This window comes from Primulina huaijiensis, chromosome 12 (genome assembly GCF_012295235.1).
Source record: "Primulina huaijiensis isolate GDHJ02 chromosome 12, ASM1229523v2, whole genome shotgun sequence".
In the NCBI taxonomy this organism is placed as follows: Eukaryota; Viridiplantae; Streptophyta; class Magnoliopsida; order Lamiales; family Gesneriaceae; genus Primulina; species Primulina huaijiensis.
Genome location: NC_133317.1, coordinates 16,670,756 through 16,694,276, shown reverse-complemented (window position 1 = coordinate 16,694,276; position 23,521 = coordinate 16,670,756). Strand labels below are relative to the sequence as shown.

The window sequence follows — 23,521 nt, the reverse complement described above, 5'->3', positions numbered from 1 at the left end:
CTTCAGGTCTGGGCCTTGCCCCTGCATTCGCTGCAGCCTGGTTCCCCGCAAACTGCGCGAAGAACTGCGTCATACCTGCAAGCATCTGCGCCTGCATATCCAAAGGTGGACGAGGAGGAGTGACCCTCTCCTCATCTCGGGCTTCTCGGTTCTCCTCTCTAGTTTCGCGGTTAATCACACGTCTGGGAGGCATACTGTTCCAACAATTTACCCACCACGTAAACCCAATATGCATAAACATGATACTAATAGCATAAGATGCACGTAATTTGAATTAAAAACATGGACATGCTGAAATCATGATTCAATGCTTACTACATACATAATGCAAAACTTTAAAACTTACAGACTTGAGGTGTGACTTCGTGAGCTTCTTGCGACTGGCAGTAGGCGTAACCCTTTACAAGAACACCGTTCTGACACCAACTGTAACGTACCGTACTTTTACTACTTAAAATTTGCGAAAAAATTTAAAATTTTCTTAAATAAAAAGTAAACATTCAAAATTCGATAAAAGAAGTAAAACTGTACGTCTCTCAAGTTGTTGCAACAAAAGATTTGAAATTTTAAAGTTTGACATAAGAAATAAATGTTTTCATAAAACTTAAAACATAGCGGTCCTCGGGTTTAGCCTCCCGCTCAGTCCAAGCCTGCTCCTTGGTCCCCACCTCCAGCCTCCTCATAAACATCCTCGCCTGCATCGATCAAGTCTAGTGAGTCTAAAGACTCAACACGTATAAACTTGAAGTAACGAATAATACGTAATAAAACCACATGCAACTTCAAAATAGAGCTTACATACTTGAAACTTGAACTCGCATATCAAAAGCTTGAACATATGTACATACATACAGAGACGTGCCATCAACATAAAACTTTTCTTAAACATGCTTGCATACTTGAACATACTTGAACATACCTAACTTCATCATTTTCGCGTAGAGGCATGTTTCAAAGCAAGTGACCCATACATAATAAATGCCTAATCAGACAAACCACAGTACTGGGCTGACAGGGACGTATCCACTGCCACATACATGAGATCCCCGTTCATGTTTTAATGGGTGGATTGGTCCCCGTTCATACTTTAACGCTTTCCAATCCTGATCTAAACCCGTTCATAATTTAACGGGGTGAGTTGGTCTCCGTTCATGATTTAACGCTTTCCAACCCCATACATAATTTGGTCACAAGACATTTAGCATACCTCAAAAACTTGAAAATATTTTCTTTGCACGTCGGACATACTTACTTGGCGTTGAGGGATTCGTTGGAGCTCGCTTTAGGGCCGCTGCTGCACAGACTAACATGATTTTAAGATACTTAACTTGCATAACTTAGAGTTAGGTACTCAAGCTCACCACCAAAGTGAATAAGTAGCTTAGGACATTCTAGTTCATTCGGGACTTGACCTCGTTTAATCATACTAACCATGACATCGAACCTCGAACAATACTTAAAGTGCTGTGTGAACATTTCCCAACAATAAGAGACATGAACTCACTATTTGAACTTGAAAGGAAGGGGAAACCAAGTATTCGGACAGAAGGAGTGGCGCTCGGGCGGTAAGAAATTACCGCTCGGGCGCCGAGTCTACTGGACTCCGCGACTTGCATCTTAATACTCCTGACTCAATAATACGATTCTTTAACCAATCCATCGAGACTCATCCTAGGACACTATGACACTGACTCGACTCCATAAAAACGTCCCAAACGTTCCCAAAGAAACGACGCACCTCACGCAATACAATAAAACCCATAACTCCAAATTTTGACACCAAAATAGTTTTTACGACTACTTGTTCTCCCAAGTGCCTAACGACACGAAACGAAACGTCAATAACCATCCCAACATCATTAACAATATACCTATATGCACCAGCGATCACCCGTCGATCCCCAACGAAGCCTGCAACAATAAAACTTCAAGAATTCATCAATAACATAATTTTCGGAAAAACGCAGTTTGAGCAGTCCCATTAAAACGGTCATAACTCACTCAATTTTCATCCAAAAGTTTCAAATTTTATATCAAATCGAAGGTATCAAAAAGTTATACGATTATTGTGTTGATTGTTTTCTCGAAATCATGACCAAAATTTTGCAATATTTAAAAAGACAACAAAAACGTAAATTTGTGATCCAAAATCGATTCAAAATTGATCTCAACATGATTGCTAAAACTTCTACTCATCACACCTGAATTTTTACGCATAAATATCAACACAACGCATAATATGACGAGATCGATACAGGAATAAAAGAATATGCGTGCCTTTTTTATATTAAAACTCACGATACGGCGATACCGAAGCGGAGATGATGCGAGAGACAATCCCGGACGACTTGGCTCGATTTTCTTTGAAGAAAACCAACAAAATTCTTGCTGGAAAAATATAGGGGAGAGGGGCGGCTGCACTTGGTGCTTAGAACCCTAAAATTTTCTTCTAAAAAGAGATATGAGATGAAATGTGTATGTGTGTTGTGTGAAACGTATATAGGTGTGTGTGTGTGTGGCGTGAGTTGGGTAGTGGGGAGGTGATTATGGATGTTAATTAGGAACATAAATTGCTTAATTAATAATTAACAACTAATTAAAAGACTAATCCACCTTTATCTTTAACAAAACATTTAAATAAAAATAAAGTGCACATGAAATAAATCTTTAAAAGTTTTAAACTCTAAAATCACTAAATAATTAATCAAGCTTTAAAATGCTAAAACTTAATAAATTATTTAAAATGCTCCATCCTTAACTTTAAAATAAAATACCATGCTTAAAATTGCCAAAAATCGTCGCCGGTCTTTTCCTCGATCCCGCCTCGAATAATCGTCTGAAACTCGAGAAAATATTTTAACGTGCACCACATAAACATAAATAATTTAAAGTAATGCATTTAAATAAATCATGCATGGCTAAAACTCATTTTAAATTTAAATAAATGATTTAACAATTTAAACAATGCATGAGATTTACGTGTACTGATTTTTTTTGGGCACTACAAAAACAGAAGATAAAGAAAAAAGGAGATGTAAGGTGAGGGGAGCCAAAAAGGGAATGAAATTTCATCCCTAGGCTAGAAAGGTGGAGATGTACGGAGTTGAGGAATGCATAATGAAAATTGTCGGTGTACTTCCAATCTTTTTGGATCACTTGAACACCTTTTGACAGTACCCCTCTGAACATCATTGTGCAAACATGAAATTGTATTGCATCCTGTTTACTGGTTGGTCACAAATGGAAATGGAAATCGGGAGAGTGCAAACTGGCATTGAAATATTGATTTGGTGACTCACATAATTTGAGAATGAATTTATCTGAAGTACAAGCTATTAGAACCCACAGCATACACGCACACATTTATATCCAATTAAAAATGTTATGTGGTGATTTAAAGGGGTGTTAATGGATGTTGTGACTTGACTGATGAGACGTATATCAAAGACCCACAGATGCATGAGACACAAGCTTGTTGTTTCACCATCGAGTTGGTTGCTTTAGTATCTTTACTTCATTTGGTGTCTTGTTGCGTGTCGTCGTCATGTTCTATAACCTATTTTGCTTTAGGGCAAGCCAAAGGTCAGTATGAGGGGGTTGATATTTGTCTTTTTTACATGTTTTATTGCATTAGTTTTGTTGGTGTTTGCATTGTGTGTGTGTGTGTGTGCATTTCATCTACATTTTGTTCATTTTAGAAATTTCATATGCATATGATCGTGGCTCGCTCGTATTCGATAAATTTGCAGGAGAAATGGCCGGAAAACTGAAATAGAGGGAAAGTATCAAGCTAGAAGAAAAGGATGATAATTTGGGCGGAATTGTTGGCGCTCATGCAGCATAATCTTACCGTTCGAGCACACATAGTGATTTCCCCAGCATGGAGGCAGAATGGTTGGTGCTCGGGTGGTATAATTTGACCACTCGGGCGTGATTGTTGCTATTTGAAGGAAGAGGGACAGAGTGGTCAGCCCTCGGACGGTAGAATCTTACCGCTCGAGCAGGATTCATACTTGAAAAATTTTGTAAACGTGATTTTTTTCCATCCGGACGAGGCTTACCAATTGAGGCGGGAAAAGTGGAATATGAGGAGATCAGGGTAAGAAAAAGGAGATTTTTCAGCAGCCACAAGAGCTTGGAGGAGAAGATTGGCTTGGAGTTGAAGAATTTCAAGATTTTCGAGCACCGTTCTCTCGTTCTTATCAAGTCTAGTATTTCTAGTTTAGAACTTCTAGTTTAAACATTGTTTTGCATACTTTTATCATGAATTCTAAGAGCTAATTTTTCATAATTGTTGGAATTTAAGGGGATCCTACCCCGAAATCATGTTTAGTTAATTTAACTCTCGACTTTTGATTTATTCTTGATTATGCTATTGTTCTTCATTGCATTATTAAATAGTAGCTAACTTTAATAATAATCTCATATCGCGAGTGAGTTCGAGAGAATAGCTTGTGATAGGAACGAGTAGTATAGTCTGTGGATTTACAATTTGCATAAAGATATGAAATCGGATACACGTCGATAGTCATAGTACAATAAGTCGAAAGCTAGAGAATTTCATAAAGATGACATGAAATTCACCTTTGATAAATAATTAAAGATATTTAATTACTTCACTGTGTTGAATTAGTTTGGCATAACTCGAGAGGGTGTGTTCAATTGGTTAAGAAATCATGTCAAAAGCGTGGATCATTGTAGAATCGAATTAATTAAATTAACGAGGGGTAAGTGAACCAAGATTCCCAACAAATTCATTTTTCATTGAATCCTTAATTAATCATCTAAGTTTGTTCATTTTTTATCATCTAATCCTTGAATCATTTCGTTGATTTATTATTTAATCATTCTAGTTACCATACTCATGTACACTATATTATTAATTGACATCGTGTACTTGCGATTATATCAAGCTTGAGTTTAATTGTCTTTTACCGAATATTTCACAGTGCAAGTTTTGCTCGATTAGAAAATCCTTAGGATATATCAGTGTTAAATTAAGTATCAGTTGAGGTACGCATGAACTGTTTCATTACAACGTACATAATGACGTGGACGACGTTAATTATTTTTTAATGAGTTGTGGCATGCTTTATACACTTATGTGAATAATGTGATTGCATTCATGCATTTATTTTGAGTTGATATGCTAAGTTGATAAATAATCCCTATTTTTATCATTTGAAAATAATAAAATAAAAATAAGTTTATTTCGAAATGAATATTTGGGATATTTGTCGACTAGTCATATTAACTATTAATGCATAGAATTTCGAATCTTGACTCCTTTGAATGTTATCATCATTATTGATACAGATGTTGAGTCATCGATGGAGCAAAGTGATGGGATTAGATCACTCCTAGCATCTCATCGATGGAGCGAGTGATATGATTAGCACACTCCTGATGACTGCATGAGGACTGACTGGGTCGCTCCCGGACCCTCAATGCTGCATGCATGGATGAGCAGCAACTTGATGTTGCGTTGCTACATTCCTGGCACAGGTGGCCACTATTCTTATTGCTGATGCGATTCGTTTGGGCTCCATTTTGTATCCGTTATTTTGTTTTTACTGACATGCATTGCATTGCATTGCATTTCACTTGATTTTATTTCATGTAAATTATATTAGTCGTAATTTTATTATTTCGTCGTACTAGGGCCTAACCCCTGTTTTTTTTTTATGTAGTGGTTGTTTTTTATGCCATAGCAGGTTATCTAAGAGGATTTAATGCTTCTGGTGGAGCATTAGGTAACGGTGCCCAATTTTCAGGATGTCCTGCATACGGAGAGGTAATGCCGAAATTTTTATTGGCCCAAAAGGAAAATTTTTAATCGCTTATGTGGTTTAAGTTAATGAATCCTAGTTATTTGGTCATTAAACGCTAACAAATTTAATCTCAAACAATGCCCCAAGAATAATTTTGAGGAAATGCAGAAGATTCCCTATGCATTTGCAGTAATGAGTCTAATGTATGCTAAAGTTTGTAAACGTCTAGATATTGCGTACGTGAAAGGAATATTGGGAAGATATATAAGTAAGGAGTGGAACATTGGAAAGTATTCGAAAGAGTTATATGGTACCTACAGAGAAAAAAGATTACATGGTCATATACCAGAAGTTGGATCAGCTTAAGATCAATGGGTATACTGACTCCTATTTCGCTGGATGCCTAGATAGTATGAAATCTATGTCGGGATACATCTATCTCCTTGTGGGAGGTGTCATTTCCTGGAAAAGTGCTAAACAGTCTCTTATAGCCTCTTCCACCATTGCAGATGATTTTGTAGCGTATTATGAGGAATCCAATCATAGAATATGGCTGCAAAATTTTGTTGTGAGACTGCGCATTGTTGATGGTATTGAAAGGTCACTAAGAATATATTGCGACAATAAATCAGCAGTCATGTATTCCAATAACAACAGGAACTCGACGAAGTCAAAACATAATGATATCAAGTTCATGATTGTTAAAGAAAGTATTCAAAGTGGCAAGTTGTTTATTAAGCATATCGGTACAAACTCTATGGTTGCGGATCCGCTTACTAAGGGACTACTACCCAAACAGTTTCATGGGTACACTGTTCATATGTATGTTATGTCAATTGAGAAAATTTAGTTTTAGTGAGAGTTAGTTATATTTAAAATATTTTTTAGTTCGATATTTTCAGTTATAGTTATGTACATATATTTTCTACAAAAATAAATTTCAAGTGAAGTCACACTCTGATTATGTTTTAAATTTTAAAGTTTGATCTCAATAAGGTTTAAGGAGGACCAGTTGGAAATAGGCATGTTATAATCACATTGCATGAAATTTTCATGCTACACATTCACTTCATAATCTATGTCATTCAGTTGTGTTGACATATGTGATCATTGATGGGTCTAGTTATCTTGCGTGTAGCGAAGTCTGGTTTGATTCTATATTGATATGATTGATGGATCGGATTGGTTATAGATTCATTTCGGAATGATAACATTTTTGATATCATAAAGTTATCTTCACAAACATAATTCTATTTTTATGATGGACTAAAACAAAAATATCAGAAGATAATGATAGACCGTCTATATATGAATCATGGTCATCAGATCGTACACAATCATGTTCTTTATTTTCTCTATTATTAAGAAAATAGTTCATAAAATAAAACTAAATAATTCTCAAGGAAAAGCACGTAGATCTGGAAAATCAAAACACGTTCTAAAAATTCAGGATTATGGCTTCAGATATGCTTCCACTTAAATTTTCAATCAAATTCTTAATGATATAGAATGATAAACTCTGTAATTTATGCGAATTTTTCCCAACACTCGTCTCTCTCTCTTTCTCTCTCTTCTCCCAAGCTCTCGCACTGACGTCGCATGGTTTCTCTTGCTCTTCCACACTATCTATGCGCTATCCTGTATTTATAGAGCCACAATCGTGAAATCCCAGCTAGGCACATGACTCCTAATCTTACTAGGCCCTGAAGTTAGATTTCCCAGTTGTCCATGCATGTTACTTCAGATTACATTTTAACAATATGTCCTTAAGCTTCCTATATTGTTACAACACAATCTAAGTCAACCTAACAATAGTATTTATTAATTGAATTATTTTCACTTTGCGAAAAAGAAAAAGAAATACATATACAATGAGAAGATCGAGAGAACATGGAATGAAGAGAGATCCTTTTCAAATACATGGAATTTCCTATCTTTTATCATATTATTTTAGTGTTTGTCAACATTTTGAGCATATTATTATTGTTATTGTCACAATTACATATATAATAAAATATTTATATATAAATATTATAGGTCCGATAGTGTGGGGACCCGGACGCTAATCATTTTCTTAATCGTCATTGGGACTAATTAATCAATTATAATAAACAGGGTCTAAATTTTTTTTTTAAAATATAATATCAAATGCGGAACGTAATGGAATTACTCTACTATACATATCAGTATAAAGGTAAAGTACAAGTCTTGTACTATATACAATCATTTACAACTAATGTTCAACTACTAAATATCAAGTGTTCAACCCTATCTCAGATCAAGTCCGTAGTCTCCACTCTAATCACGATCTCTCTCTTCATCTCCTCGACCCTGAACCTGTCCCACCTGTTGTCATGCACACATACAAATACGACAACAGCCGGATAACTCCGGTGAGAATAAATCCCAGTATAAATCAACGAAACATGCAATCATATAATTAATATAAAGCATGAAGCAGATATCAGATATATATCAAAATCTGAAACATAATTAATATCAAACTACGACTCATACTAGACTCAATCCTAGTCTAGGGATCCCGGTTTTCAGACGTTGGTATTCCTATATCGACCAACAGTAATAGAAGAAACTCCGATTCTATCCACGTCGATATAACCAAACATCCAGTGTCTTGACCTATCCGTCACAGACTATGGAACTATCGCCAATACACTATCTTGTGACATCGTGCAATGTGCCCGTGGCGATCCCGCCACTATCAGGTACTTCTGTCATAAGATCAATCATCTCATATTCGTCTAACACATGCTCTCTATACATTAATAGAACAAGCATATCAAATTAAATCAATGCAAATAATAACAAATAGTATGTGATTTAGGGAAACACAAGTATCTCTTACTTGTGTCGATCTCTCAATACCACATTGACTTATACCTTTCGTTTGTAGTCTCGGTCGGAAGAAACGGAAGTTCTGAACTCAAGATTGTCTCTGTAAATCTGAAAGGACATATCGAAAATAATAATATCAACCTTTCATTCTCAATTCAATACTGAATCTGATCAATCTGAATTTAATTCAAAATCAACGGCATAACGGTACAATCTCAATATCCCCGTCAACTCAGACAGCAATAGATCTCAATTACAAATCATAACCAATATCCAATATAATCCATAATCCAAATCTGTCCAATACCACCCAATATAATCTGAAAAATCATAACAAATCCGTAATCACTTTGTTTCTTAATCTGACTTCGATTCTACGATTTCTAACATGCCAAGAACATCATATATGAATCCTATCCAATTCTGACAATAGCATAATTTCAAAACATATCAAAACGTAGCAAAACTTACGTCCAGTTGTAGTCTACGTCGATAGGAACACAGTACCGAAGTCGGATTCAAAATCTAACGGGCGGATCGAAATATAAAGGCGTAATGATTTTGTATAACTTTTCTCCCTTCCTCTCTCGATTTCTTCTTGCTGCCAGCTGAAGAAATGAAACCATTTCTATATATATATCCAACTTGCATGCCAACGAAACGTGGCTCATTTCTCTTGTTTCTCAGGCGGCGCTCGGGCGGTCATAAGTTACCGCTCGGGCGCGGGACGTTCTGTCCAGGCCCTAAAGTCGTTCTACTCTGGCGCTCGGGCGGTAACTTTCAGCCGCTCGGGCGCCAGACGTTCTGTCTAAATTCTTCTTTTGGGATGCATTGGCGCTCGGGCGGTCGTCTTCTACCGCTCGGGCGCCAGACTTTCTGTCCAAATGATAATTTTGGCTTATAATACACCGACTCCCGGCTTCTCCTTTCACGTCTTATTTTAGCTCCTGAAATCTCAATTTTGTCAATTAATCAATGTCTGACTACAGTACTAAAATCTCGAGCATTACAGATAGTGACTAACCAAATAATCTAGTGATAAAATATAATTATTTTGAGTTTGAGTTTGCGCTAGAATTATTGTGTTATGTCCTTCAAAAATTTTCAATCACAAAATTCTTTGATAATTTGATGCAATAAATTTGAAAAAAAGTCAATACAAATTTAATATATACAATGTATATAGCAGCTAAACATATATCCTAAGATCTATCTCATTTAAAGTATAGATAAGTATTATTTGTTAGTCGTATTATAAATAATTTTTAAAATGGGATAAAATTATAAAATTATTTGGATATTAGTTTTATAAAATCAATATTTTTCTGTCGTTTGCATATAATATATATTAGTTATTCAAAAAATTTTCCTACTTAAGTATTTTTGTAATCAAAATAAGTTTAGGATGAAGTTGGAGAGATAGATTAGAAATCTACTGATTTATATTATATTTTTATTGTTAACAATGAAAAATATATCAAATTTTAAATCTATACTTTACTAATTTATCCATTAATTATATAAATTAAATTGGATTCAAATGACATAATCATTGGGTGAACTTGATATTCATCTTACTTAACATGAAATATTATATAAACATTCAAATAGTAGATTTGAAGTTTATGATATTACTTTTCTAAACAACAAAATATATTTGAAATCTATGAATTTTCGAAATCATTTCATTCAAGCGCAATCTTAGGTTATCTATGAATTGAAGGATTTGGATTTAAGAAAGTATTTGAAAGAAGAATTTGAAATGACTCCATGTTGTGATAAATTTGAAATATATTTTCAAGTGGATTTACCCAAACAAAATAATTAATTTATTATTATGAATTTAACAATCCTTAACTCTAAATTCAATAATCCAAATACAACTATAGTGATTTCTTAAATGGTCAATCACACAAATGTTGTTGTATTATTTTGAATTCGACTAAATCGCGTGTTAAAAATCAGTTAATTAAACTACACATGTTTTTGTAAATTTTTTACTTTCATCGCATAAACATAATTTCTCAGTGAAATGATAATAAAATTATAAATTTGAGACGAAATATTGAGTTCGAAGAGTATGTATTATAAACAAATTTATGTGGCATTGGGCTTTGGCCCAAACAAGTTTGGGTTTGGGCTTCGTAATTATCTACCTCAAAGTGTATACAAATCAAAACCACGTGATCAATGTTTAACACATAGGAGCACTGTAAGAACTGCATAAAATGGAACCGTAGGAACACAGATCGAGCACTTAATAGTGGATACAACCGAAGCGGCAGGAGGCTGTCAGAGGAGGCGCTGTCCGTTCCTCCGCCACCACCGCCGCCGCTCAAATTTTCATTTTGTTGTATATGATACATATATCTATATATACGTATTCGCGTATATGTTTCTAGGGTTTGTATTGATCTTATATCCGAATCCTTTTTATGGTTTGCAATGGCTGACTGGCAACAGTACCTTCAGTCGGTGTTCTTTGGCGTCGTTTTCTCGTTCCTCCTTGCGAAGCTTTTCTCCGTAATATTCGCCTTTCGCGATGAAAACCTTCGAATCACTCGCTCCAGTCCGGTGGTATCTGAACTGGAACCTAGGGTTTTGGATGAAACCGAGCCGTTGATCGATGAAGATGTGAAGTCGGGGGATGAGACTGTTGCGGTTGCTGGTGAACGGAGTGACAGTGATGATGATTGGGAGGGGGTGGAGAGTACTGAGTTGGATGAGACATTTAGTGCTGCAACGGCGTTCGTGGCGGCGATGGCAGTTGATCGTGCGGCGTTGAAGGTGTCCAATGAGGTGCAGTTGCAGCTGTATGGCTTGTATAAGATTGCTACTGAGGGACCGTGTTCCGCTCCCCAGCCATCAGCTCTCAAAATGACTGCTCGTGCCAAATGGTATTTTGGAATTTCTGATTGTCATTTACGATTCATCGTTGGCAGTAATGAAAGTGGGGAAACTGATAGATTTGATTTTCTGAAAGTTTCAATTGTTATTTGATTCGTTTTTACTTTTTATTTTTACTATTCTTTTTCATTATCTACTGATCAGGCCTGAGTTTATTGTCTTTTAGAAAATTAAAATGCCTGGGACGGAAGATAGAATAGGAATAATCTGTTCTTAGGCATACGGCAACGAAATAATTGTTGATCTTCAATAGTTAAGTTTGTGACGGATATTTTGTTCTCTTTTCTGAGGTCAATGCCTGAGAAGAATTTCAGCCTTTTAATGTATTTTCCGTGGCTTTTGCATTTTCTTCATGACTTTTAATCATCAATTGATATGTTCATTTGTCTTTGTATGGATCTGATCATTTTTTCCTAGTGATCGTTTATGGAGATTACCTTGCAACTCCAAGTCACGGGTGGCTTTGGTGCTCATGTTTGATGGCTTGTGTTCTGGGCTCCTTGATGCTGGAGATCTCTGACCATTGGAACATATGTTTTTTCGTTTGTTTGTATGACAGGCAAGCATGGCAAAAATTAGGTGCTATGCCTCCTGAAGAAGCAATGGAAAAGTACATTGTCATTGTAAATGAATTATATCCTTCTTGGGCTGCTGGTTCTGCAACAGTGAGAAAAATTCTTTTCTGTTTTTTCCGTTTTTACCAAATTATCTGTGCTTACACTGTTCTTTACCTTTGTTATTGTCTTTATTCCTGGGTGCCATACTGATTGCAGAAGAGAATAGATAAAGAGATCAGTGATGCACCAAATGCAGGCTCCAGGGGACCGATGGGACCTGTTTTTAGCAGTTTTATATATGAGGATGAACCCGGATGCGATTTGTGAGGATTCTGAACTTAACAAATATTCTTGGGAGTTTACGTTTTACTGTAGTCTGCATCATGTGAAGGGTGGTCTCATTATCCTCTCTATGAAGTTATGTTATTGCAGAGGACTCTTTCCGATGTTTCCAACTAATGTTATCCCATTTATGCTAGTGTGTGAGAACAATATATAGAACGGATAATATAAAAAGTCATTTGTTATTTTTATTTAGTTTCTCCTGGAGTTCTCACTTTCAAAATAATCCCTCATCCTTGTGCACAATAGAGGTGGTAAGAGAGATGGGTCAGGGGAGATAATAAAAAATTTTAAAAAAGGCAAAGAGTGCAAGCTAATCTTTGTGGATTGTTTATGTCTTGATACGGAGTCTCGGGAGGGCTCATTCAATCCATATACCGCTCAGGAAGGCAATAAGATAGAGCTTGTCATTGGCTATATACCTTTGTGCTTTTTTTTTCTGGTTACTTGATAACTTTGAAGTTAAAAAGACCACCATTTAGTTTCGAATTGAATGGGAAAAAGCATTTAGTTGCATTATAAACCTGAATTCTCAAAAAAATAAACTTCCTTGTAAGCACACCCCATGTTTTTTAGATTGTATTTCACACTGGGTACCGTCCCCCTCATATCCTTCACCCAGACCTTATGTATAGGATTAATTGGTGAATGGCCATTTTTTAATCCTATTAACCGAGTGATCAAGCTTCTGATAAGTGTTCGTCAATCTACAATTGATGATGTTGTGGGGCACCTACACATTAAATATCAATAAGTTGAACCAATCTTTCTCGTTTCTTCCTTGCTTACCATGATTTGGAGTGAAAAAAATTGAGCATCATCATTCCCTTTCTCTTTGCAGAAAATTGGATGCCATACATTCCTTTGCACAAGGAGGAGATGAAGAGAATCTGCTCAAGTGTATTGAGAGTGGCGTCCCCTTGAATCTGAAAGGTTTATTAATGTTTGATTTCTGAATTCCTCAACTATGTTGCTCTGGAGTGATGGTTATTTTTATTAATATGTGATGCTAATACAGTTTTTAGTTATTTTTTGAAATGTTGCAGACAGCGAGGGTCGTACTCCTTTGCATTGGGCTGTGGATCGTGGCCATATAAATGTTACTTCGCTCCTCCTTAACAAGAATGCTGATGTGAATATCAAGGTATATGAAAACTTTCCTTGTGAATCTCTGTTACTGTGGTAAAGTAAATCGGGAATTTTTTTTTTTGCTTTGAAAAATGGGTGATCGACTGTTATGTACTTACATGTGAAGACAAATCGTCGATTAAAATCTTTTTTACATGCTGTTATTAATGAGATCAATCAAATATTATGGACATAAGGAATAGCTTGGTTTCATGTCCGCTGTTGTGAACATGAACTTCTGATGTACAGACTACAGAATACCAGTTGATTTTATGTATGTGTGGCTTAGATTCAAGTAAGAGGTTGTCGCGATGCTTTCTTTCTAAATTTTCTTGTGCGCATTAATCATTGATAGGATAATGAGGGTCAAACAGCATTGCACTATGCTGCCCTTTGTGATAGAGCTTCCTTAGCCGAGCTACTTGTGAAGCACGGTGCTGACATAGAGATAAAGGACATTGAGGGAAACACAGCTACTGATCTCTGTGAATCGAACTGGCCTTGGATGCAGCATGTCAATAGCTAAATCAGTGTTTTCCATATTGGTAATTCCACTCACGTAAATGGCATCTTAACCTTTTGGAGTTCATGTATCTTTTCCTCCCTATATCTCATGGGTTGTGGTATTTTTTGAACCAGGGTTTTGCCATAATATGCCATCTAAATGTTGGGTACATGTTAGGAAATTCCCATCCCTTTTTTTTCTCTTTTCCAGAATAATCAAACATGTGAACGTATGCTTCGATTATCTAATTGCACGACTTGTTTAGTCAAAGAAACTACTTTTTTGCTACCTGATAACGTTCTACTTCCATTAAAATAGACGTAAATTTGTATAGAATTCACCATAAACTAATCAAAATAAGGAGAAAAGAAATAAAGAAAAAGATAAAAAATTTCCAAGCCTTCGCTCCAACAGAAGCCAAATCACATAGGGAGGGGTGAGAAAATTATGCCCTTGTATAAATGTTGGTATAAAACTAGGGCAAGCTGATGATGGTTACAAAAGTGTGGATTGGGATTTTTCTGTCGCTCTCTCCTTTTCCTTGGGAATATTTCACATTTTCTTTTTTAGTCTCTGGAAAGTCTGATAATCAATCATTCGCGGTAAAAGAAGAGGTTTACAATTGTTCAATAGTCACGAGTTTGATTCATTTTATCATAGCTTAATTTCTATAGTACCATGCTAGTTGATGTTTATCCGATGCATGCCAAATGGTACGTTAAATTGGTTTTTGGTAACCAAACATGAGAAGAACCATGTTTAAATTCCCGCGTAGACAGGCCCTTACTAGATTAATTCATGTCGATTACATCTAGAGGCGCCGACGAATCAATAAAATTTGGAGGACAATTTGATTTTATCAAAATCTACAGAAAATTTTAATTTCCAACATGACAATCTCCGCTCCTTGTTTCATGTTAATCTTTTCTTCACTATTGTACTGCTCAAAATAAATAAACACTTGGGGACTTACATTTATCGATCCCAAGTTTGTGTTTAGTTTGAATATTGAGATTATATATAGATAAGTCATCGATGATTATTGAAATGATTGGATAGAGAATATGTAATGGTGATTAATAAGTAAAATGTTTGATTTAATTGAAAAATAGTGGGATTGTAAGTGTGATCAAGTGATGAACGACAATTTTGTGCTTTGATAATGAAAAATAATATTATACTTCTATTCTAGTATTGGGGTAAAAAAAGAAAACAGATATGGTGTCCACCATTTCTATCCTCTTTACCCTTTCTATCCATTCTTTCCCCCAATTTTATCTTCAAAATTAAGGCACTGAAACTAAACGTAAGGAGGGGTTTTTACTATCTTAAATATTTTAGGAAAAACAATGATTAATTTATTTAATTCCAACTTTTGCGAGATGTCATTTTTCATGAAAAATTAATTTGAAGAAATAACTGATTGAAACTAAGCACACACTGCATACTAATGATTGTTTTAGAGCTGATTCTTTAGATTCAATTGTATTTAACTAAGTCAGAGGAGGAAGATGTCACACTGCAGTGTGTGCTTAGTTTCATTCAGTTATTTCTTCATCGACATCTTCCTCCTCTGACTTAGGACCACCAGACCTTTGATAAACAGCGGTGATAATTGGATTGCACACTGCTTCTACCTCCTCCTCCTTCTCAGCCGAGTGGTTGTCGTCCATCCTCGAGAGCCTCCTCTGTCGCTGTCTCGATTTTCTCCTTCTCGTCAGCCTCCAATTTGTCCACGAGTTTATCCTTGTCGTGATTTGGTTCCTCATGTTGTAAACATACGTCTCCAGGCTGTTACGGGCGTCGATTCTTTCTTTGATCTTCTTGTCTTCCTCAGCGAATTCCTCGGCCTCCTTGACCATCCGCTCGATCTCTTCCTGACTCAGACGGCCTTTGTCATTGGTGATGGTGATCTTCTCAGACTTACAAGAGGCCTTGAGCCCGTTTGGTATAAGAAGCTACAATTAAAAAAGTGATTTTTTTTTTAAAAAAAAAGTGCTTTTTTTTTTAACTTGTTTGGGTGGGCTTCTAGTGCTTAAAAAAGCACTTATTTAAGTTGAAATTAGAGCTTTTTTAAAAGCCTTATTTTAGATCTTTTTTCACTAGCTTTTTTAATAACCTAAAAAACAACATCCATCAGTAGTCTCCTCTCAATCTTTTCTCAATTCTTCTACAAGGTACAATTTTAATGATATGTATCCAAACACATTTATTAATTTAAAAAGTGCTTTTTATCTATTCATCTAAACACAATATTAACACAACTTTTACCTAAAAAAGCACTTTTAAAAGCCAACTTAAAAAAACACTTTTTTTAATCAAAAAAATTTTTGATACCAAACGCCCCTTGTCTTCAGCCTTGACGTTCAAAATGCCATTGGCATCAACTTCGACGTGAATTCAATTTGAGGGGTTCCTCTGTTCAAACAGAAAAGATACACCGAGGCTTCAATTTTAGGGGTTCCTCTGTTCAAACGGAAAAGATACGATGTTAATATATACATAAAATACCTGTTGAAAATCGAAAGAAATCTTGTGATGGTGTATGGATGGGGTAAGTCTATATAGCAATACGAACCTTGGGGCTGGAGCTATTCCTGTGAGATCGAATTTCCCAAGCAACCTGCAGTCTTTTGTAAGACTTCTTTCACCCTCAAAGACCTATCATGGATTCAGTGTTATCATCACATAGGACGATGCTTTCCTTGTTATTTTCGATAATCGGATGACAGGTACCTGATTGTGACTGTAGTCTGTTGATCCTGGTAGGAGGTGAAAATTTGAGATTTTTTTGTTGGTACAACGGTGTTTCTTGGGATCAATTTGGTCATCACCCCACCGACGGTTTCAATGCCAAGGGTCAGTGGAGCCACATCCAAGAGAAGAATATCTGGTGTCAAACACGGATTAATAGTTAGAAAAATACTTCAGCTTCAAAATTTTCAGAAAGTCGTAAGCAAAATTAGAACAGCAATATTATACCTTTGGTTTCATCACCACCCTCTCCACTCAAGATTCCTCCTTGAACAGCAGCACCAATCGCGATAGCCTCATCCGGGTTCACACCCTTGTTGGGTTCCTTCCCATCAAAATAATCCTTGAGAAGCTGTTGAATTTTTGGAATCCTGGCGCTTCCACCAACAAGATCGATTTCATCAATTTGGCGCTTCTCCAACCCAGCATCTTCCATGGCTTTCTTAACAGGTCCCATGGTTTTCCTGAACAAATCGTTGTTCAATTCTTCGAAATGAGCTCTTGTGGGAGGTTCAGAGAAATCTACACCACCAAAGAGAGACTCGATATCCACATGGACCTGGTGCTGGCCGCTCAAAGCTCTCTTGGTACGGTCACATTGTCTCCTTAACTTGCCTAGTGCTCTGTTATCCTTGCTGATGCCTTTCCCATGCTTCTTCTAGATAACTTAATGAAGTACTCCATAATCCTCTGATCAAAATCCTCACCTGGAAGGTGAGGAAATCAAACGTGATGATATTAAACAGGACGATCCAAAATGGTATTCAAAATCCTCGACCTTATCAAAATACTGAAGTTCATTCCATAAATCAATCACCCTGTGACTAAGTTCCCTTATAAAGATGCTTAGATGGTGAAATGGTATGCATCCGAATTCAGCCGACAAGATACAAACACACAGTAAATTTATACATAGGAGTTTCGAAACAATTAAATCAGTTTGATAAGAATAAGTACGACTTTTTAGTTCTTTCACTTCTCATTCTTGCCCTTATATCTAACAAATCCTTTCATTTTAAGATTAAGATCTACATGCAATCCTACGGTGAAACTGACATTATGGGTTTGTGTATACTTAACATTCTTTTTGGGGAGGAGGGAGTACAGTATATTCATGGTTTGAGAAGCCATGAGAAAACCATGGTTCTAAAGTTCGCTAAGCACTAGTCGGGCGCCAGACTAGCGCATAAAGCTTAAGCTTTGTCAATTGTTCTGGAATCTGCTCGACATATGCTTTGAATATATATGTGTATCTCCAAACTTTCCATTTTTGGAAAGAAATCTCAAAAATTNCATTTTCATTTCTTGATTTCAGAAAATAGCTCCATCGACTCCTCTGCAACCCTGTACCCGTGCTCAGGCCCTTGACTATCAATCCCACCAACTTAAGCGACTTAGAGCCAAACAAAATGAAAAGAGGCGTGAGATCGAGACCCTAGCCACTGAGAATGAGGAGGTATGTGGCCAGCTTAACAAAGCGATTCACCAGGGTGAACTACTGAGAGGAGAGAACATAGACCTAAAAGATGACATAGACCAGAGCAAGTACCGAGAGGAAAGGTTGAGACAAGACATAGAGCGATACCACAAAGAGTTAAGAGGAAGAGAGGCAGCTGAATGCCAAGGACAAGAAAAGGCTGGAAGAAGCCTGTAACGCTATGAATAACCTCTCGATGTGAGTCACCGCCTAATAAAGCAAGGTGAGACTCCCAGGAGCTAGAATTAGCAGAAAAAGATGGAACGTCAGCAGTACCAGCAGCATGCCAGCCAGCAGTTGAGCGAAACTGATGCAGAGATACAGGGGTTGAAGACGCAGGTGGATCAGCTCATGGGAGAAAATACCCAGCTCTTGCAGTTGATGGAGCAAATGCAAGAAGACGAGCCTGAGGATAGCTCGAAGAAGAAGAGTCGGACCAGTTTTGGGGCTGGTGATTTTCGAGATTATAAGTTTCAGTTTAAATTTAATTCTGGTTGTAACGTTTCCGCATTAATTCTGTCGTTTTCGGTTATTCCGTTGTAAAGACAATGATATTTCGTTGGAAATTATGATATAAACTGGGTTAGTTTTCACGCCTCGAGACCGGGGTTAGTCGACACCGACGTTGTTTAGCAATCACACAATCGATAAACAACAAGCCTCGTAGTACAGTGAAACCCCCGCACTCGTGCTCAGCCTGCTTGATTAGGCGGTCCAAGGGGTTATTCATAGCATCACAGGCTTTTTCCCACCTTTTCTTGTCCCTGCATTCTGCTACCTCTCTTCCTCTAACTCCTTGTTGTATCGCTCTATGTTTTGTCGCAACATTTCCTCTTGGTACTTGTTCTGGTCTATGTCATCTCTTAGGTCCATGTTGTCTACTCTCAGTAGTCCACCCTTGTGAATCACCTTGTTTAGCTAGCCACGTACCTCATCTTTCTCGGTGGTTAGGGTCTCGATCTCACGCCTATTCTCACTTAGTCTGGCCCTAGGTCACTTAAGTTGGCAGGATTGGTAGTCAAGAGCGAGCTGCTTCATACGAATGGCAGCTTGAACAGGGGTGCGGGGTTGTAGAGGAGTGGATAGAGTCATTTCCTGAAATCAAGAAATGGAAATGCTCAGAACAGATTCAATTATATAGAACAGAAGACAATATGCAATATATATATATATATAATTTTTCGAAATTGTTTTCCAAAAATAGAAAGTTTGGAGATAGACATATGGATTCGAAGCATATGTCAAGAAGATTCCAGAAAAATTGACGGAATCGAATTTGGAATTTCCTATGAAAAGTTATAGGCTCTACAGAATTTTACTAAAACAGCAAAAACGTGATTTCGGAGACCTAAACCAAGGCTTTTCGCGGGTATGAGCCCTACCTCACAAAGTTGTGAAAATCGCTCGTTTGGCCGTTTCGGAGGGGACAGCATCGGCCTCGATCAAAGATTATCACAAAGAAAGAGCAAAGAGCCTCAATAAGCAGCTTGCCTCCCAAATGTGTGTCCCCATTTGTTGCGAGAACCTCAAATACACCATTATCAATGGTTAAGATGCTGACATCAAATGTCCCACCACCAAGGTCAAAAACAAGAATGTTCTTTTCATCGCCTTTCTTGTCTAAACCATATCGCTGCTGCAGTCGGCTCATTGATGATTCTCACAACATTCAACCCAGCAATTACGCCAGCATGTTTAAGGGCCTGCCTCTGAGCATCATTGAAGTAAGCAGCAAGAAGAGATTATACAAAACAATTCGAGTCAATATTAGTGTATTGTTCGCTGTCAGAATAGAAGACTTTTAAGTATCAAAACTTTACGAGGAACAGTGACAACGACATCTTTAATTTTCTTTCCAAGGTAAGCCTCTGCTGCCTCCTTCAACTTTATCTGGCACTAAACTCCTCAGGACTGAAGACCTTAGTCTCACTATCTTTTATCTTGACTTCAATATAAGGTTTCCCATCCTTGTTGACAAATTTGTATGGGGCAAGCTTCACGTCCCTTTGAACTTCTTATCTTTAAACCTCTGGGATAGCATGGGTTAAGGATTGTAATGTCTTTTCCTCAGTGTGATATAATCATGAGAGTACAAAAAATAACAAGACATTACTTTCTTCCAATAAGTCGTTTGACATCAAAGACTATTCTTTCGGGGTTAATAGCTACCTGATTCTTCGCAGCCACTCCAATCAACCTCTCACCATCAGTGAATCCAACCCATGAAGGGGTGATATGATTACCTTGGTCGTTTGCTATGATTTCAACATGTCCATTTTTATAAACACCGACACATGAATAAGTCGTACCAAGGTCTATCCCAATAACTTGTTCCAAGTTTTTGAGCCTCCTCTTTAGCAATGGAAAATGCAAATAAACTCCCTGTCCGAGGAATCGACCCATACATATTGGCCTTTCACAAAACTTCTCTACAAACATAAGCTTATACCGTATATCCAATTCGAACCCAAGCTTCTATTATTTTCACAATAATAAAACGAAACGTGATAAAACTATCAACCTCACACTACAACAAAAATAGCTTTTCGCAGCGCGTAAATTCTCTTTTTGCGGCGCACATTGCACGCTGCACAACTGCAAGCTGTCGAAAGTTCAAAATTATCCGTGGCGTATATGCGCACATCGTTAATACTATTATCCGTAGCGTGCAATGTGCGCCGTTAATATTCATATCCGTCATAAAATTAGCGACGGTTTTTGACAAAACGTCACTAATTAGCGACGGTTCAAAAACCGTCGCTAATTCTAGAGAGGGTTCAAGAACCGTCGTTAATTTTAGCGACGATTAATTAGCGACGATATAGTCATAATCTGTTGCTAATGTTTTTAGTAAAAAAAAATTTACTTTTATAATTTAATAAATTAAAAAAAAATACTTACAATCTAACTATGCTAACAATATTCATGATCTTAACTAACACTTAAAAATTAACCAAAAATTGAAACGAAAAAACGTACCATAAATCGAAACTAAAATCGTCTAAGAGAAATTTTAAGTGTTGTGAAACGGTGTAGAGGAAAATGGATTGAGAAATTTTAAGTGTTGTTTAATAAACAGTCGCTAATTTAAAAATTAAAACCGTCGCGAAATATAGCGACAGTTTAAGCAAAACTGTCGCTAAATATAGCGTCGCAAATTTAAAAATTGCGACGGTTTAATCAAAATTGTCGCTAATTTGAAAATTGCAACAGTTTTATTAAAACCGTCGCTAAATAATTGTTCGCCCATTTTTCGCAGCGCGCTAATGTATGCATGTCGTGAATAATAATGTTGACGGGGTACGATTAATGTACGCCGTTAATGTCTAGACACAATTTTTTTTCAAATTTTTTTACTATTAACAGCGCATATAAACATACACGCTGTTAATAATACTATAATTGGGCGCCCATTTTTCACAGCGTGCTAATATGTATGTCGTGAATAATAATATTGACGGCATGCGATTAATGTACGCCGTTAATGTCTAGACACGATTTTTTTCAAATTTTTTTTACTATTAACAGTGCACATAAACATACACGCTGTTAATAATACTATTAACGGCGTGCTTTTATTGTGCGTATTAACGGCGTGCTTTTATTGTGCGCTGTTAATAGTGCGCTGCAAAAAACTATTTTTTTTTGTAGTATCAGACACCATTACCGGATAAAAAAATTAACCGCAACTAAAAAAAAGGATATGTATTGCAAATGTCATTATTGACAAATCAGCTACACGTTAAATAATCACAGTTCAAATATAAAAACGAACACATCCAAAGTTCAGAAGAAGATAGTAGCAGATCTACAGCGCAGCATATTCAAAAACAACGCTAAATTCAACTACAAAAGGATTAGTTTCCAAACGCTTACCTAGAAAAACGATCACGAAGACGAACGAAGATGCGCGTCTTTCCCACGCGACAGCCATTGGCTTTGGAACTCAACAATCAACGATACAAACCTCTCTTGTCTCTCTATTTATTGAGTTCTGAATCTGAATTATACACAATGGACCAACCCGTCCCGGGTGATGACGTGGACCAGTAATCTCGTGCGTGGGGATAAAGTCCAATTGGAATGTGGAGTGTCACATGTGGAAACGTGGACCAATCAGGGTTGGAGAGAGGAATCGAGGACCAATGGGGTTGTTTCTGAGAGATGGGACGATCGTGGCCGTTGGATGGCAAATCGTGAGAACCGCGAAAACGTGTCCAGTTTCGTAGATATTGTGGAAAATTTTGTTATGTTGAATTCACGAGTGATCGGATTAACCAATCTTTTTATTCTATTTTAATTTTAATAAAATAAATAAATAAATACTAATACATCGATGCACGCAACTTGAATTCATGAGTGACCGGATTAACCAATCTTTTCTATTTTAATTTTAATAAAATAAAAAAATACTAATACACCGACGCACAATATTTTTTGTAATTAATTTGGTTTGTATTTAAATAAAGATCAAAATGTAATTATAAGAAATAACGAGAGATTACGCTGTAATTTTGATATATGAATAAAAAAATAAATAGAAAAAAAAGACCAAAGTAAAAATTGAACCTATAAATTGATACTTAGAAAACAAAGACGCTATCTATTAATCTGCATGTGACTTACATTTAAATTTTAACACTTTATTAATATATATAATTATTAAAACAGAGTATGACACCAAAAGTTAATTACTCTAAGCCTGCGTTTGGTTGGAGGATAAAATTATGAAATGATTAAGAGATAAATGATAAATAAAATGATTGAAGTAGAAATTTAATATATAATGATAAAATAATATTATGTTTGGTATGATTGTTAAGAATGAGATAATTTAGAATCTTTTTATGAATTGACTAAATTGCCCCTCCACTATTGCGACGGCGGCGGTGATGGTCGGTCGACGGCGGCGGCGGCGGTGGTCGGCCATGGGGGTGGTCGGCTGGCGGTGGTGGCGGTCGGCCGACGGCGGTCGGCAGCGGTCGGCGACGGCGGGGGTGGTCGGTAGATAGTGGCGGGAAGTGGTGGTGAGTTTAGATATAGAAGAAGGGTAAAATTGGAAAAATAAGATGTATTAAGAGTTAGATAAATAATCCTAGGGGGTGAGGAGTGATTATTTTATCCCAGTTAATATAACTTAATCATTTATAGGAGTGATTGACTTAATTAAATAAAAATACTACCAAACATGGGATTAAGTGGGTTAAAAAACATAAACTCAACT

The 23,521-nt window shown here is 36.7% G+C and overlaps 2 protein-coding genes, 1 long non-coding RNA gene and 1 pseudogene across 3 annotated transcripts; 1 reads left to right on the top strand and 3 right to left on the bottom strand.

The window, feature by feature from the left end:
• Window positions 1-10,857: 10,857 nt before the first annotated feature.
• On the top strand, window positions 10,858-14,354 carry LOC140990261 (acyl-CoA-binding domain-containing protein 1-like). Its single transcript, XM_073459866.1, has 6 exons — window positions 10,858-11,524; window positions 12,094-12,199; window positions 12,308-12,414; window positions 13,275-13,366; window positions 13,480-13,577; window positions 13,917-14,354. Exons 1-6 carry the CDS (start codon window positions 11,073-11,075, stop codon window positions 14,085-14,087), a joined length of 1,026 nt encoding a protein of 341 aa, XP_073315967.1. The 5' UTR covers window positions 10,858-11,072; the 3' UTR covers window positions 14,088-14,354.
• A 1,250-nt stretch (window positions 14,355-15,604) lies between these two features.
• Window positions 15,605-16,203, bottom strand: LOC140989434 (luminal-binding protein 8-like). Its single transcript, XM_073458637.1, has 2 exons — window positions 16,198-16,203; window positions 15,605-16,024 (listed from the first exon to the last, which is right to left on the bottom strand). Exons 1-2 carry the CDS (start codon window positions 16,201-16,203, stop codon window positions 15,605-15,607), a joined length of 426 nt encoding a protein of 141 aa, XP_073314738.1.
• A 247-nt stretch (window positions 16,204-16,450) lies between these two features.
• Window positions 16,451-17,621, bottom strand: LOC140989433 (luminal-binding protein 5-like; annotated as a pseudogene).
• A 522-nt stretch (window positions 17,622-18,143) lies between these two features.
• LOC140989531 (uncharacterized) lies at window positions 18,144-22,540 on the bottom strand. Its single transcript, XR_012177504.1, has 3 exons — window positions 22,174-22,540; window positions 20,411-20,679; window positions 18,144-20,326 (listed from the first exon to the last, which is right to left on the bottom strand). It is a non-coding gene; the product is annotated as an uncharacterized lncRNA (long non-coding RNA).
• Between the last annotated feature and the right edge of the window lie 981 nt (window positions 22,541-23,521).

Coding starts and splice junctions, on each gene's coding strand:
- LOC140990261 (XM_073459866.1), top strand. CDS start 11,073: ATGGCTGACTGGCAACAGTACCTTCAGTCGGTGTTCTTTGGCGTCGTT. Junction 11,525..12,093: donor ATGACTGCTCGTGCCAAATG/GTATTTTGGAAT, acceptor TTTGTATGACAG/GCAAGCATGGCAAAAATTAG. Junction 12,415..13,274: donor GATGAACCCGGATGCGATTT/GTGAGGATTCTG, acceptor TTCTCTTTGCAG/AAAATTGGATGCCATACATT.